Raw genomic sequence first — 15,868 nt, forward strand, 5'->3', positions numbered from 1 at the left:
ACCTTCCTCGTGCCATTTTCAAGGACAATGCTTGAACAATGCAATACAGTGACGTTATATACCCCCAATTGCGGTGTACAGATACTGCATTTTGTAAAAAGTCATGAGTGGCGTACTGCACGTGCATGGCCTGCTGCGGTGTGACGTCACAGTTACCCTCATACCGTCTTATCATTTCGCCGTCCCATCTCGACATTTACAGTTGGTAATGGGGATATTTCAGTTTTAAAGTTTTCCAGGGGTGCTAAACTTTCGTCTTTGTGTTTATAACATTTTATTACATTTGACCACTTTCTAAAGGGATTGTCTATATCTTCGGCCATGGGAGACGTGTAAATTTACACTTGTCAGAGTGGTGCACACAGTATGTTGGTTGGTTGGTTTGTTGTTTAACGCCGCACTCAGCAATATTCCAGCTATATGACGGCGGTCTGTAAATAATCGAGTCTGGACCAGACAATCCAGTGATTAATATCATGAGCATCGATCCACGCAATTGGGACCGATGACATGCATCAACCAAGTCAGCGAGCCTGAGCACCCGATCGCGTTAGTCGCCTTTTACGACAAGCATAGTCACCTTTTACGGCAAGCATGGGTTACTGAAGACCTATTCTACCCCGGATCTTCACGGGTAGCACACAGTATGTGATGTAGACTACCAGTGGTCAGACTTCCATTTTTGTGGAAGCCTCTGTGGCTGAGTGGATTAGGTCGCTGACTGTGTGTGCTGGCGATTAGGTGCCTCACTCTGAGAATGTGGGTTGGAATCCCGGATGGGACTCCACCCAAGTAAGTAGTAGAGTCTGAACTTTACTAAGAAAGTATAACATACAGTGTGCTAAACGAAATGGTCTATATGAAGTTGTATATAACAGCATTCATCGTTCATCTATACATTCCTTAGTTTGCTTGTTTGTTTGTTGTTTAACGCCCCACTCAGCAATATTTCAGCCATGACGGCGGTCTGTAAAATAATCGAGTCTGGACCAGACAATCCAGTGATTGGCATCATGAGCATCGATCCACGCAATTGAGATCGATGACATGCATCAACCAAGTCAGCGAGCCTGACAAGCCTAGTCGCCTTTTACGGCAAGCATGGGCTGCCGAAGACATATTCCACCCCGGATCTTCACGGGTCACATTCCTTAGTATTTGTTGTCTTTGTTTCAAAATGTGACATGTACGTTATGTACGAAGGTATAAAGACTTATAATTAATAATTATTTGTGTCACATGTAAATGCAAGATCTTGTTTGAAAATGAAATGAGTTTCTTTATTAAACATTCCTTGGCAACATGGACTGGAAAGCATACACCATCTGATGATACCCGTATAAACGTAGAATTGATACAAGCCATACAAAAAACAACATCTTTATCCAATACTCAACAGCCATTACTGCTCATACTGTGTTAGACTCATGGCTGAGGGAAACGATTCACGCAACAGTGCACGGCACCATATGTTTAGTAATAAATGATGGGTGGCACCTTTGAATACGAAAAGTGTATGATCTCAGTTATGATGACTATGACAATACTGTCGGTAAAAAACGAATTGGTCAAATGCGGAATGAAGTCTGTGAAAAGGACGCAGTTCGTCAGTTCTGGTATATTAAACCAGTTCTGGTATATATCACAGGGGTATATTAAAAAAATCATTTGACCCTAATACCCTATCATCAATAACAGCCTACGTAATGACATGTTTGCGCAAGAGCCATATGAAATGTAGAATGTAATACAATACATGGGACTATTAACTGTCTCTCTCTTCATTCAAGCTCTATTGCTGCGCGAGAGAACACATACTAGGATCATCATGTCGCAAGATGGGAGAAGGATGAAGGCTGAGACTGATCACCTAGGACAAAAAAGAGAGGTTTGGACCAACAAACGAGAGTATATTTTGTCTCAGATAGGCTATGCTGTAGGGCTTGGATCATTCTGGAGATTTCCATACCTCTGCAACAGAAACGGTGGAGGTGAGTATGCCTGTAATCCCTTGTTTAACATACCTGAAGTCCTTACTAATGAATGCCGTCCCTAAAAGGGACCACCTTTTCTTTCTGCTATGACTGCGAACAAGTTTGACTGTTGAAATTGTAGAATTGAATGTGTCACTTAAAAAGTAAAGCAGTAAACATGGACACCAACTGACCTGATGTGGGCTCTAATAGTTAAACCTAGACAGTCAAATTCATGCGATTTCACAAAAATGACTTTTAAAACTAGGTTAGGCAAGATTTGTTGCAATGTTGACTCCATCGTGTGCAGATTTGCGTCCCTTAGGGATATCAGAAACCTATGACCGTAATTTCGAATGCTAGATTCGTCCTAAGTGCGCCTTTTAATTCTCTCGTTCCATCTCACATCAAACCGAAACGCCCTGATATAACTAAAATACCGTTCAAACCTCAGTTTGGAGATTCTAACCGCACGTATAAGTGATGCTAATTTGCAGCGTCAGAGACGACTGGGGCCCCAAGGTAAATACAAAGCTTAATACCAAAGGCTGTTGGGAAAGGGGAATGCATTAGATGGAGTCATCTCAAGATCCTCATCCAACAAAATGTTTTTCTCAGAATACTTTTTATTAGTAATATGAATATAGTACTAAGGTCGCTCTGTAGATTGACTTGGACTTGTACGAGTATAATGAGTTGACCAGGCCATCTAGACATGGTGTCCCATTGATGAAATATTGATAACACAGCTTTATTGAAGTATTTGGTGAAGGTTATATTTTGCTTTTGCTTTTTGCTTTTTTTATTCAGGTGCATTCCTCATCCCTTATTTCTGCGGGCTATTTGTCTGTGCCGTTCCTCTATTCTTTCTCGAGGTGTCCATTGGTCAGTTCTCGAGCCGGAGCGCTGCGCATGTGTGGGACATGTGCCCAATATTTAAAGGTAAGGATAGCTCTGTAATCGTGTCAACTGAAAGATGAACGGACAATGTATGATAGTGGAATTTGTGTTATGATTTCACGGACGAATTTAAACTTATGTCAAAGACTTGCTCATGTTCAAATGCTAAAAAACAGTAGTTGTACCCCTTTACTACGTGGAATTGTGAGTAAATAATAATAATAATAATAATAATAAAGGTAGAAGAGGGAGGATCAGTCAGTTTACTCGGATGAGGAGTTATTGACAATCTTGTGGAAGGTCAGGCCTATACGTACTTAGGGATGCAGAATGTCCATATCAAGGAAAAACTCAAAGAACATCTGAATTCACAGCTAAACTCTTGCAATAAAGTCACAAATACTTATGCTGTACCCATCCTTTCATATTCTTTTGGTTTTGTTGATTGGACGAAACCAGAAATTCAGGGTACTGGAACCGTCACACGAAGAATAATGTCAGACAATAGATCCCACCACCCTCACTCTTGACTCAATCGCTTATATTTACGGGAGGACGTGGTTTGATTAACGTTGGGGCTCTTCATGATAGAATTGTTTTGTGCACTTTTGCACACATTTATTTGTCTGATGATCCTCTTGTGAAGCATGTCAAGACTCATGATGAAAACAAGGCATTCAGCAGTTTTCTAAAACGAGCCAAGGATGATGGACATAATCTCAATGTCGGTGTTGATTTGTTGATGGTTCTGTACTGCTGGACGGTATAGAAATGAGTGTCAACCAAGCGAAGTGACATATCAAGTCAGCCCAGACTTTTTTAAAGGAGAGGCTATTTAAACGACCACTGCATCGAGTTTATGTGCAGTGTGTTGAGAAGATCAGTAATCCTGCAGAGTCCTTCACTTGGATGAAGTCGTCTGGCCTGAAAAGTGAAACAGAAGGCTTCCTGTTTGCTGCTCAGGACCAGTCACGTCCCACTCGAAACCGTCAATGTGTGATTTTGCATCAAAATATAATATATGAAATGTAGATTATGTAATGAATTTAATGACTGTCCAACACATTGTCAGTGGATGCCCAGCTTTGGCACAAACACAGTATCTTAAACGACATGATGGTGTAGCTCGATCATTATATTACCGTCTTCGGCATGATTGTGGTTTTGACACAGAGGTCCATCCATGGCACGACTCGGAATATGTAGAGGGCGTCATGGAAAATGATCAATACAAAATTCTTTGGAATAGGCCAATTTACAGCCTTAGACGTATCAAGGCCAGCAAACCTGATCTTGTCCTTTTTTGATAAATCAATGAAATCATTTGTTTCATTGAATTTTCTGTCCCCTTTGACACTATTGTGAATGACAAGATTGAGGAAAAACATGGCAAATATGCAGACCTCGCTTTCGAAATGCCACGCTTGCATCCCAAGTACCAAGTTGTCCTACTCCCCATTGTTCTCGGTGCCTTACGTTTGGTACCTCCCAATCTGGTGATAACAATCATTGGCGAGTTGACATTGGGAAAGTTACCGGGTTAGCTACCAGGAATACAGCCCTTCTGACAATCTTGGTAATGCAGAAGGCTGCAGTGTTGGGGAGTCTTCACATTCTCCGAAAAGGCCTGGGTGGGTTTGACTAGGCAGCGCTTCCTGGGAGAAGTCCCATTCGCTGTCTGGGCTGCGTTTAGAGGGGGCAAGGGCCCTGAGCTGATGATGAGCCTAACCAGCCTGACTGTGTCAGGATCACCCAAACCCTCTTTGCTGCATTTTCTATTTTAATCTGTACACAATAATAATGGTAATATTAATACCACTTGTAATGCGCTGGCAGGTAATTATGGTTTATAGTTTCAACGTGATCATGGTTTGCTGTGAAACTTATCGACTAAGCTGCAAATAATTAAAAGATAAAAAGCGAAATCTCTTTCGTACTAATATTTTTTTTCTTCTCAAATCATGTTTGTTAGTTTGTGTGTTTTTTAAAGCCGCAGTCAGCATTATAAGTCGCAAATTACAACTAGTATAGTCGCTTCTTACGACAAGCATGATCTCTGGATCTCCACGGGTCACCAAACCGATCGGGTTGACAACTTGTTTACTTGTCTTTACGTTTAATCGTACACGGACGGCGCGGCTCGCTGCTCACGATATCAGTCGCTGGCGTGGCTGACCCTGACTCGATTATTTACAGGCCACAGTCGTATAGCCGGAATGGTTCTAAACCGTGTGTTAAAGAACAAATCAAACCGACCCATCGTCGTAAAATGCTCATTGAAGTGGAATATAACATGTAACTAATGTTATATTTGGGATAACACTTCCTTAGTAAAGTACAGATTCTAGTACCTTTTTGGGTTGAGTCCCGTCATGGATTCGAACCCACACCTGCCAGGGTGAGGCACCTAATCGCCAGCACACAAAGTCAGCGATCTAACCCACTCAGCCACCGAGGCTTGGAAGCTTGGGTTAGATCGCTGAATTTGTGTGCTGGCGATTAGGTGCCTCACCCTGGCAGGTGTGGGTTCGAATCCCGGACGGGACTCAACCCCCAAAAAGTACTAGAATCTGTACTTTACTAAGGAAGTGTTATCCCAAATATAACATTAGTTACATTTGACCACTTTCTAAATGACATTGTGTATTCATGGAATATAACAAATATATAGAAAAAAATAAATCTTAATAACAATACGTACATGTTATGATTTTACATGATCACTTAAATTGTCAAATTCGATGGAGAATGGCCATGATATCATTTTTCACTAGTTGCTTCTCTTTTGCAGGCATTGGCATCTCACAGGCCATAGTGTGTTTCATAAGTTCCATTTCCTACAATCTGATTATTGTGTGGACACTATACTATCTGTATCAATCATTTTGGCCCATGTTGCCTTGGACGACTTGCAACAACTGGTGGAATACGGCTCTATGCGCTGATGAGATCGGCAGCAACACAACATACAACGACGTCAATGGCAATTACACTTTGATGAATGAACCTGAAATCGCCGCTCCATGGAGAAAACCAAACGAGACACTGACAGCATCTGAAGAATTTTGGCAGTAAGTTTAAATGTGGTTATACTTAATTGGTCAGTGGACATCAGCAGTCATTTCTACAGCAATACAAACGTAAATAACTTCATGCATACCCTCTTTCGGAAGATTATATTCATTCACATTTCAGTAATATGAAGGTTATGCAACATAGTGAAGCGCTGGCAACATGCGCTTGACCAAAATAATGATATCGTACCTGGTATCTTCACTGTTTGATAGTAATTTAAGAACGCTTGCTCATGATATAGTCGGAATCATGCTATCAAATCTGCTTTCAGCAGAGATTTCCTATGGAAAGCGTTTTGTCGCTTTTATTTATAGTTGATTACGGTATAGATTGGTTAAACAAACTGTTAATGTTTAGTTATGAAGTAAAAATATATGACAGAAACAATGAATTTGTATGTCCATGATGACTTTTTATGCAAATTGTGTGAGTGGCGGCGCTACCAGTAGGGCAGGGCATAATTACCTTTTTCGAACACACCTGGTTGGTTGGTTGGTTGGTTGTTGAACGCCGCACTCAGCAATATTCCAGCTATATGACGGCGGTCTGTAAATAACCGAGTCTGGACCAGACAATCCAGTGATTAATATCATGAGCATCGATCCACGCAATTGGGATCGATGACATGCTTAAACAAGTCAGCGAGCCTGACCACCCGATCCCGTTAGTCGCCTTATTAATTTACGACAAGCATAGTCACCTTTTACGGCAAGCCTAGGTTGCTGAAGACCTATTCTACCCCGGAATTTCACGGGTCCGAACACACCTGGTGTCATCACTGATTTTCAGTGATCCAGACATGTCCTTGACACAGGTAGTTTGCCTTTTATACCCAATGGAAGCTGTTTCGGCCGATATTGGAGACTGGTCGTTCGCTGGCGTTGCATTGCAGTTATTATCACTACAAAAAAAGGTTATAGAAAACTGAAAATTGGTCGTATCCAAAACATCTTTTCGGAGGTGAAACAATGGTATTTATTTTGGGATTTCGACCGGGATAGGTCAATCAGTTCGACACTGATTGGCCTCGTTCAGCCCGTTCATTACATTTGATCAACATGACTTTAAACTGCTTGCCCGGAAACCTGCAGAGTCGTGTGATCAAATTCGTTTTGAAAAAGCAATGTGAAATAGAGCTTTGATGTCCATTTGCAGATACAATGTTCTGAGAGTTTCCAGTGGCGTTGAAACACTAGGTTCTGTCCAGACCCACCTGATGCTGTGCTCGATTGCCTCCTGGGCCATCTTGTTTCTCTGTATGATGTCCGGAGTCAAGTCATTTGGAAAAGTAAGTATTCTGTTTTTATGCACCATGCTAATTTGTTTATAGGTCTTACTGTTATGTGTATATATTCCCTTCTGACGGGGAGATTTGGTCTCCCAACAGCCTATACTTGTCGTAGTCAGATTCGGTGACATCGGTTTTTGTCTCGATGGTGTGAGGCTTTGCTCATAACATTGACCATTGGTTTGACTGTCCCCAATACGATTATTAACATGTAGACGACATATAGCTGGAATAATTCTTAGTATGAACTTAAAACCAAACAAACAAGATACATAGTCTATTTTTGAAGCATATCATGGCTAGCAACTTAAATATGTATGCAATGACCAAATCATACTGCAACCATGCATATTGAATGGGTGTTCCATAACTCTGTCCTGAATATGCGATCATCGTAATGCTGGAATATTGCCAAGAGCGACGTTTAACAACACAGAAACAAACACAATAACATATTTCAGAAAGCTTACCTCCTCGTCTAAAAACCACCTCATCGCCCCATGTGCCGACAACAAAGTTTATAAATAGGGCTCTGGGACACTTTAGCAAGCTTAGATTCTCATGTTTCCAGTCGTCCCACGTTGTATCTTTGTACTTCAGGCAGTCGTGGCAGAACGAAATTGAACAGTTGCAAACATACAACATTTTGGCATCAGGGAACTCCCACCCCACCAAAACACAGACAGGATTAATTTGGAACCAAATGACACAATATTCATGTTTCATGTACGGTATATACATATGTGCTGATGTATTTCGTTCATGCATATTAATCCCATCTATGCGTCTTGTTTTGAAAAATATAGATTTCAAAAATGGTAAAAATTGAGTGAAAGAATTGGGTTGAAATTTGCTTTGAATGGTATTTCAGTTATATTGCGGTATGTCAGCTTCATGTGGGAAGAACGCCTGAAGCGAGACAGATATTTCCCGTTTACCACTTTGGTAGAAACCACAAGCATGGGTTTGGTGTTGACAAACCAAGAATCATAATCAGAGTGAATCAGGGATTCGAACCCACGATGATATACTTCCGGTACGCCAAAGACGACACGTGCGAATAATGAACCAATGTTATATGTTCACTTACTCCATGTTCCCTGTCCTATACAGTGACGGAACCCTATATTGCAGGTTGTGTATGTGACAGCGGTGGTGCCATACATCCTACTGACGGTACTGCTGATCAGGTCTTGCATGATGCCTGGGTCCCTGGACGGCCTTCTGTATTTCCTTAGACCTGATTTCTCACAACTGAACTCTGTCCAGGTGACATTACTCGATGTTTCTAAACCATACACATTTATTATACATGCAATTTAGTGAGTGAGTGAGTGAGTGAGTTGGGTTTAACGCCGCTGTTAACAGTATTCCAGTTATATAACGGCGTGCCAGCTGAATGTGGAAGGAAAGCCCGAAGTGATGCAGGTCTTAGACGTTTACCACTTCGGTGAAACCCACAAGCACGGGTATGGTGCTGACAAACCTAGAAACATAATTGGGGCGAACCGGGATTCGAACCCAATATACAATATAGAATCATACAATATAGAATGGTTGTTGTCAATTAATAATTATTTTTGTAATTAAATATGGTCTACTTGCACTGAATGGAGGTCAATAGCTTGAATATAAGACATTTCGTTTGTTTGTTTGTTGTGTAACGCCGCACTCAGCTATATATTCAAGCTATAGGACGGCGGTCCGTAAATAATCGCATCTAGACCAGACAATCTAGTGATTAACATCATGCGCATCGATCTACTCAATTGGACGTCGATGACACGCATCAACCAAATTACAAAGCCTGACCCCCCATTCCGTAGTCACCCCTTTCGGGAAGCATGGGTTAATGGTTCCTCACGGGGAGAAAATATAAGAAATAAGGAGTTTACTAGCAACAGGATAATATGAGTCGTAAGATATTCTCTACTGTCACAGTGATAGGGAGGTTCACCAAAGTAATACATTTGGGACGTTGCATGACAGTGTCTAGAGACTCGACTTTAAGTAGTGATCCACACGTGAATGTATGTATAGGAACTCCAGTTCTACTGTTCTCCTTCTAATAAGCTTTTTGGTGATGAAAGGTGTGGCTGGAGGCGTTGCTGCAGAGTTTCTACTCGATGAATACAACCTATGGCGGCCTCATCACCATGGGCAGTTTCAACCCCTTCCACAATAATTGTTTCAGGTAATCAAGTTCTGCTGATGATCAAACCATCACTAAATACTTTTTATTACATTTTTTTATTTCATTTTTTCAAAAATCCAAATGATTCACAAAAGATGCATATCAGTACCTTTGCAGATTACTGTCACTATGAGCGACAGAAAACTGCTGTCTCAGCTAATATCAGCTTATACCAAAAGAATTGTTGTAAGAATAAATCCCCACAATCTATGTGTATTAAAATTGTATGTATGTTTAATTTAAGGGATGTGATGGTGATAACAATCATTGGCGAGTTGAGCAGCATCTTCTGTGGTTTCACTGTGTTCTCTACTCTAGGATTCATGGCCAGTGAGGCTCAGGTACCCATCTCTGAAGTCGTATCCTCAGGTCCGTACGTCCATTATCTCAAGCAACGAATATAGCTTCATCTCCAACATTCTTCAAACAATGTAAATGGAATAAGGCTTTTCTTGGACCAACTCCAGCTGGACAGAGATTGAATATTGCCAACTGTGGCGTGGTGTAAACATAAAAGATGTATAATAATGAGATGTTTGGTCCACATGAGGTGTAATATGACCCTGTCATTTGTAAAAGTATCATGCCCGTGGCTTCCAGACGTATATACTGCGCACGTACCTTGCCTAAATGCCAACCTACGTACCGTGAATTGGGGTCGTCCGACACTCTCACACTTCACGGGGGCACAGGTGGCCCAGTCGTCTAAGGTGCCGCGATTCGCTGTGCAGAGTTGCGTCCCTTGGGGACGCCAGAAACCTATGATTGTGGGTTCGAATCCTGGTTCGCCCCGATTATGTTTCTAGGTTTGTCAGCACCATACCCGTGCTCGTGGGTTTCACCGAAGAGGTAAACGTCTGAGACCTGCATCACTTGTGGCATCCCTCCCACATTAAGCTGATACGCCGTGATATAACTGGAATACTGTTAAAAGCGGCGTTAAACCCAACTCACTCACTCACCCTCACACTTCTCCCTGCGCATGTTCATCACATTTGTGTGCGCCATCTCAGTACTTGGTTGCTACAGGCTTCCCGTAATTGTACTGCAGACAAAAACCTTTATAGAATCATAGGAAATCTCTGCTAAAAGCAGAGTCAGTTGTGCGATTCCGAATATGTCATGAGCATGTGTTTATGAATAACGTGATGACACCAGGTGTCAGCGAAAAGTTGAGTATCTCGCCCCACCGGTGGCATCAACATTGTTCTCGTTAACTGTCCTTCTACTTTGTGTGTTATTCTTCAGGATCAGGGCTTGGGTTCATCATCTACCCCGAGGCTATAGCCAAGCTGCCTTTTTCTCAACTCTGGGCAGTCCTGTTCTTCTTTACACTGCTTACTGTTGGGATTGACTCCATGGTAAAGTATAGGAACCAGCAAGTTTATTGATTGACTCCATGGTTAAGTATAGGAATCAGAAATTGTATTGATTGCCACCATGGTAAAGTATAGGAACCAGAAACCGTATTGATTGACTCCATTGAAAAGTATAGGAACCAGCAAATGTATTGATTGGCACCATGGAAATGTATAGGAACCAGCATATGTATCGATTTAACATTTCTAGGAAGTTTTTGTTTTACAATTGTATACCCCCTCAGTACCTGTCACATGTCATAGTTGTATAATATGTCAAGGTCACGTTGAAGGTCATAGCCCCATAAGATGACTAGTAAACAGATTCATACAGTAAATGTTGTCAATATGGTATAGAGACTTCATACAACTAACTCCTTGTTCGCATCAAGTAATATTCTCGCGAACAATTGTGGGTATTCGGGAAAATTGTTCATATGCCTTTTATGCGATATTTCAACTTTAATAAAACTATTCTTCATGAAGTTTGTTACCTTGATGCAGACCGCCTCCGTGGTCTAGTGGTAGAGCGTCCGCCCGGAGTGCGGAAGGTCCGGGGTTCGATCCCCGACCGCGTCATACCAAAAGACGTTAAAAGATGGTACTTGTTGTTACCCTGTCTGGCGCTCGGCATTAAGGCTAAAACAAGGACTGGTCGGCTCGGAGTCAGTATACTGTGTCTGAGTGGGGTATTCATGTTAAACTGCGGCATGGTATCTCAGTGAGCTAGCACTATAAATCGGCATCAGTCCGGACTAGTACAAGCAGCCACACACACACACGTGCACGCACGTCGCTATATAAGTGCAATAATCTTGGACGCGACGTTAAACCCCATTTCACCTCACCTGTTACCTTGATGCCAACATGTATGCAATTAGAGTTCGAATGACACAATTTTCAATTTACCACAACTATTACTTTTTTTTGCAGTTTGGTACAGTAGAATGTGTTATCTCTGGTATTCTAGAAGCATTTCCAAGGGGCCATCCACAAAAACGCGTGCTGATCACACTGGGCGTGTGTCTAGTTAGCTTTCTTCTTACCATTCCCTTTGTTACCGAGGTAAGTATGTCTAATCTCCTTACCGATTATTACCTAATCTCCAACGATGTTCTATTTGAATGAAATAAATGAAGCGACAAAATCCGCTCCATAACAAGAAGAATTTTCTGTCCATTGTAGGATTCCGAAAATATCATTAACGTGTTTTTTAATGAATCACTATCAAATCGTGAAACATAATTACCAAGCAGTTCCCGATTCAGTTTTTTAATGTTATAATTGTTGGTTTGTTGTTTGACGCCGCACTCAGCAATATGTCAGCTTTATGACGGCGGTCTGTAAATAATCGAGTCTGGACCAGACAATCCAGTGATTGATAGCATGAGCATCGATCTATGCAATTGGAATCGATGACATGTATCAACCAAGTCAGCGAGCCTGACCACCCGATCCCGTTAGTCGCCTTTTACGACAAGCATAGTCGCCTTTTACAGCAAGCATGGGTTGCTGAAGACCTATTCTTCCCCGTGATCTTCACGGGTCTTATGTTATAATTATATTCACATTTACATTAGGCCCCCTATTATTTATTTGTGCAAGTTATGTCAGTTTGGATAGCATTATACTTTCAGGTGGTGCATACCCAACTTACATATACGGTTAACCCTTAATATGGTTCCATGCTCGAAAGTTCCGTGTAAGAGAAATCTTAAATATAACACCATCCATTGTCGATGAGAAACATACCTTATAGCAAGAAAGTTAACTGTTTGGTATTCTTGGCTCAAAGTATGTTGCAATGTTGTCCAATTCGTTTGTTTTGAACACACAGTGAAATGATTATTTCATAATTATGCAACTCGAACATTTCAGGGAGGAGTATACCTCTTCCAGTTACTCGACTGGTACTCCTCTTCCTTTAATACACTTCTGATTGGCTGCCTCGAATGTGTCGTCATCTACTGGATCTACGGTAAATGGTCCCAAAAGATTAATATATTTTGAGCTTAGACCCAGTTTGATTCGGGTTTATAGATAGCAACACTTTATTGATAGCCTCTGTAACTAGCTAACTGTACGTGTATTTGTAACACCACATGTGCCTTTTATTTAACAATGTCTGGTGTCTGAGATTGAAGGTGAGGGTCATTAGACCGGAAGTCCTTAAATTAGACCTAAAAATTATTTGGCGATATGGTCGGCTATCTAACTTTGCAAGTATTGTACGAGAACTGACTATTTATGATATCTGACCACACTCCATTAATAGTCTCTCATGTTATTGTCAGATCCGAAGGGAGGGGCAAATACCTTTTATGTAAGGAAAAAAGCACAACCTGCTACAGTTGCATGTGTTATGTTTGTCTTCCAGGTTCTGAGAAGTTCGGGAAAGATATACAAATGATGCTAGGCCGTCCTCCCCCAACTGTGCTGAGACTTCTGTCGTCATATGTTACCCCCGTCATTCTATGTGTACGTCGTTTTGAATTGTTTGCTTGTTTGTTGTTTAACGCCACTCTTAGCAATATTCCAGCTCCATGACAGCGGTTTATAAATAATCGAGTCAGGACCAGAGAATCCAGTGATTGACATCATGGGCTCTTGGGATACGATGACATGGGTGAACCAAGTCAAGAGCCTTACTCGTTAGTCGCCTCTTATGACAAGCATGGGTTACCGAATACAATTCTAACCGGGATCAAGATCTTCACCGGGAGGTGTCTTGTAAAAAGCTATTGTGGTAAAGATGCATATATTTCTATCTGTCGACTGTTTTTTTCTTATGAATATAGAAAGAGTTTTGTCAATAGATATTGACTGACTATTGATCTCGTTTCTTGTTACGATTATATCTCATTTTCTGTTTGCAGGCTGCTCTCATCTTTTCCTTGTTTGGGTATGATCCTCCCAGCTATGGCGAGTACCTGTATCCGGAAAGTGCAAAGACAATGGGAATTCTTTTGGCAGTAATGTTTTCTATACCAATACCTGTCATGTTCATGTACGAGTGTCTCAGAAAGAAAGGGAGTCTCCGTCAGGTAAAGTTTTCACTTTAACCCTCTTTTCATCCCCCTGGTGTGTAATACGGGGGCATATAGTAATGCTTGTCTGTCCGTCCAACCGTCTGTAACCATTTTTCGCTCGTATCAAATCTCTGAAACTAATAGGTATTCTTTCATGAGACTTTGCACACACAAAGACCAGGATGTCAACTGCTGGTGCCTTTTACTATTTAGGGTTTTTAGAATTTTTATTTTGTCCGTTTCCATGGCAACAAGTTGTGACTCGTGTGCATAGTGGTGTTTGTCCGCACGCTAAAAGATATTATTTCACGAAACTTTGCACACACAAACACCAGGTTGTCAACTGGTGCTTTTTTATTTTGACTTTGACTCAATTCACACGGGGCTGCCTTTCCAGAGCACATCTCCAAAACAGTTTTCTTCAGTACGAACAAACAATGACCAAATTTTGAACTGGTGCTTTAAATTCTTGACAGACTTTCAATCATATACGGACAGACAGATTACGTAAGAATTGACTTTCACTTTGTGTGATTTCATTGGAGTATGGACCTTCAAAGAGTGAATGAATGTCTTTAATTGTGGACATAAATAAATATGCAGTGTTTGCAAATTTCGTTTCGTTATATATAGATGCAATCACATGACCTGTGGAGGTCAGCAACAAAGTAGTCCCTCTGTTCAGAAAAGCTTGCTTTTATCAAAGTATCAATGCAACTTTCAGTGCATTCATCGATTAATGCACGCTCTCACAAGTCCTCTGTTAATCAGAAATTCATATCGTAATTATTCAGTAATGGTGCAATATTTCCAAAAATGGCACGCGTACGTTTTTCCCCAAGATCTGCCATTGAAGTTATGCGCGATTTACATATCAAGTGAACGACACTGAATGATATTTATGATTTAAATCAACATGGTTTGGATGTCGTGGATCGATCGAAGTTTTGAGTTTGATTGTTGTTTAACGCCGCACTCAGCAATATTCCAGCTGTATGGCGACTGTCAATAAACAATTCTGTTAATGATAGGTATCAAGACAAAAATTCTCTTTCACAGCGTATACGCCTGGCAAGCCAACCAACACCTGACTGGGGACCCTTGTATGACCAGACTGACAAAGGCTTAACACTGTTATCATTGACAGCGACAGAGAGGGAAGCGGAGGCAGAAACACGATGAATGAAGATATCCTAACGAATATCAATATGTGTTCTGTTAATCGTGCGTTTGGATCCAAAATTTATCACGATTATGACCCCTGGAGTGGCAGCACCATACTCATGCTCATTGTATAAGTATCCTTGCTCTACAAGTCCAATACCTGTGCTTATAGACGCCACCAGTGTATTTCCACCAGCGGCTCTAAATTTCACAACTTTTGAGCCACAATGGAGCATGTTCTTTCTACAAAGATTTCAAAGAACATCAGACAACTCTTGCTCCAAACCCTCAGTAAAGTTTTAAAAAAGTTTTTTTTACTGTCATGTGGAGGACAAATCTAAATTTGGCGCATCGGTGACAAATAATATGTCCGGTGCAATTCCCAAAGCAGCTTGTTCCTGTGTGTTTTGGGGGGATCAATTGACTTCCTTTGCATGAGTGTGTGACGGGTGCAGCCGCTCACCTTTTATAAAACCTACAGCCACATTTGCCTATTGTCATGTAGGTATCTTCCTCACTCGTAATAACCTCTTGGGAGGTTTTACTTATTCCTAGTAAGACCTCACCCCGGGTTTGAGGTTTTGTCTATTCCTAGTAACACCTGGTATGAGGTTTTGCTTTTTACTAGTCAGACCTGAAGAGTTGAGTTATTTGTATTTGGTGTTTCAAACTCCCAGGTTTCATTATGAATGACGGGAATCGAACCTGCAAACCTCCCAAATTGTGTTTGGTTTGTAACTACTGTTTTTCCGCCGAGCCACCGGGGCAGGTATTCAGCTGTACTTGTCATGACTTCAGATTGTGCTGCATGATGCACGTTGTCCTTCTCTCGCACGCTTTGATCGAATTCCCTTTATATCGCGACACACTGTATTGTTTCACTAAAC

General features: G+C 41.3%; 1 protein-coding gene across 1 annotated transcript; it reads left to right on the forward strand.

Moving 5' to 3' along the window:
- The first annotated feature begins 1,828 nt into the window (after positions 1-1,828).
- LOC139453872 (sodium- and chloride-dependent glycine transporter 1-like) lies at positions 1,829-14,999 on the forward strand. Its single transcript, XM_071235323.1, has 13 exons — positions 1,829-1,991; positions 2,784-2,915; positions 5,665-5,944; positions 7,104-7,236; positions 8,371-8,505; positions 9,327-9,430; positions 9,675-9,799; positions 10,679-10,791; positions 11,722-11,853; positions 12,667-12,766; positions 13,166-13,266; positions 13,665-13,832; positions 14,877-14,999. The coding sequence occupies exons 1-13, from the start codon at positions 1,829-1,831 to the stop codon at positions 14,997-14,999; spliced, it is 1,809 nt and encodes a 602-aa protein (XP_071091424.1).
- Positions 15,000-15,868: the final 869 nt, after the last annotated feature.

Source organism: Haliotis cracherodii, unplaced genomic scaffold, assembly GCF_022045235.1.
Source record: "Haliotis cracherodii isolate W230 unplaced genomic scaffold, xgHalCrac1.p SCAF_10, whole genome shotgun sequence".
Taxonomy (NCBI): domain Eukaryota; kingdom Metazoa; phylum Mollusca; class Gastropoda; order Lepetellida; family Haliotidae; genus Haliotis; species Haliotis cracherodii.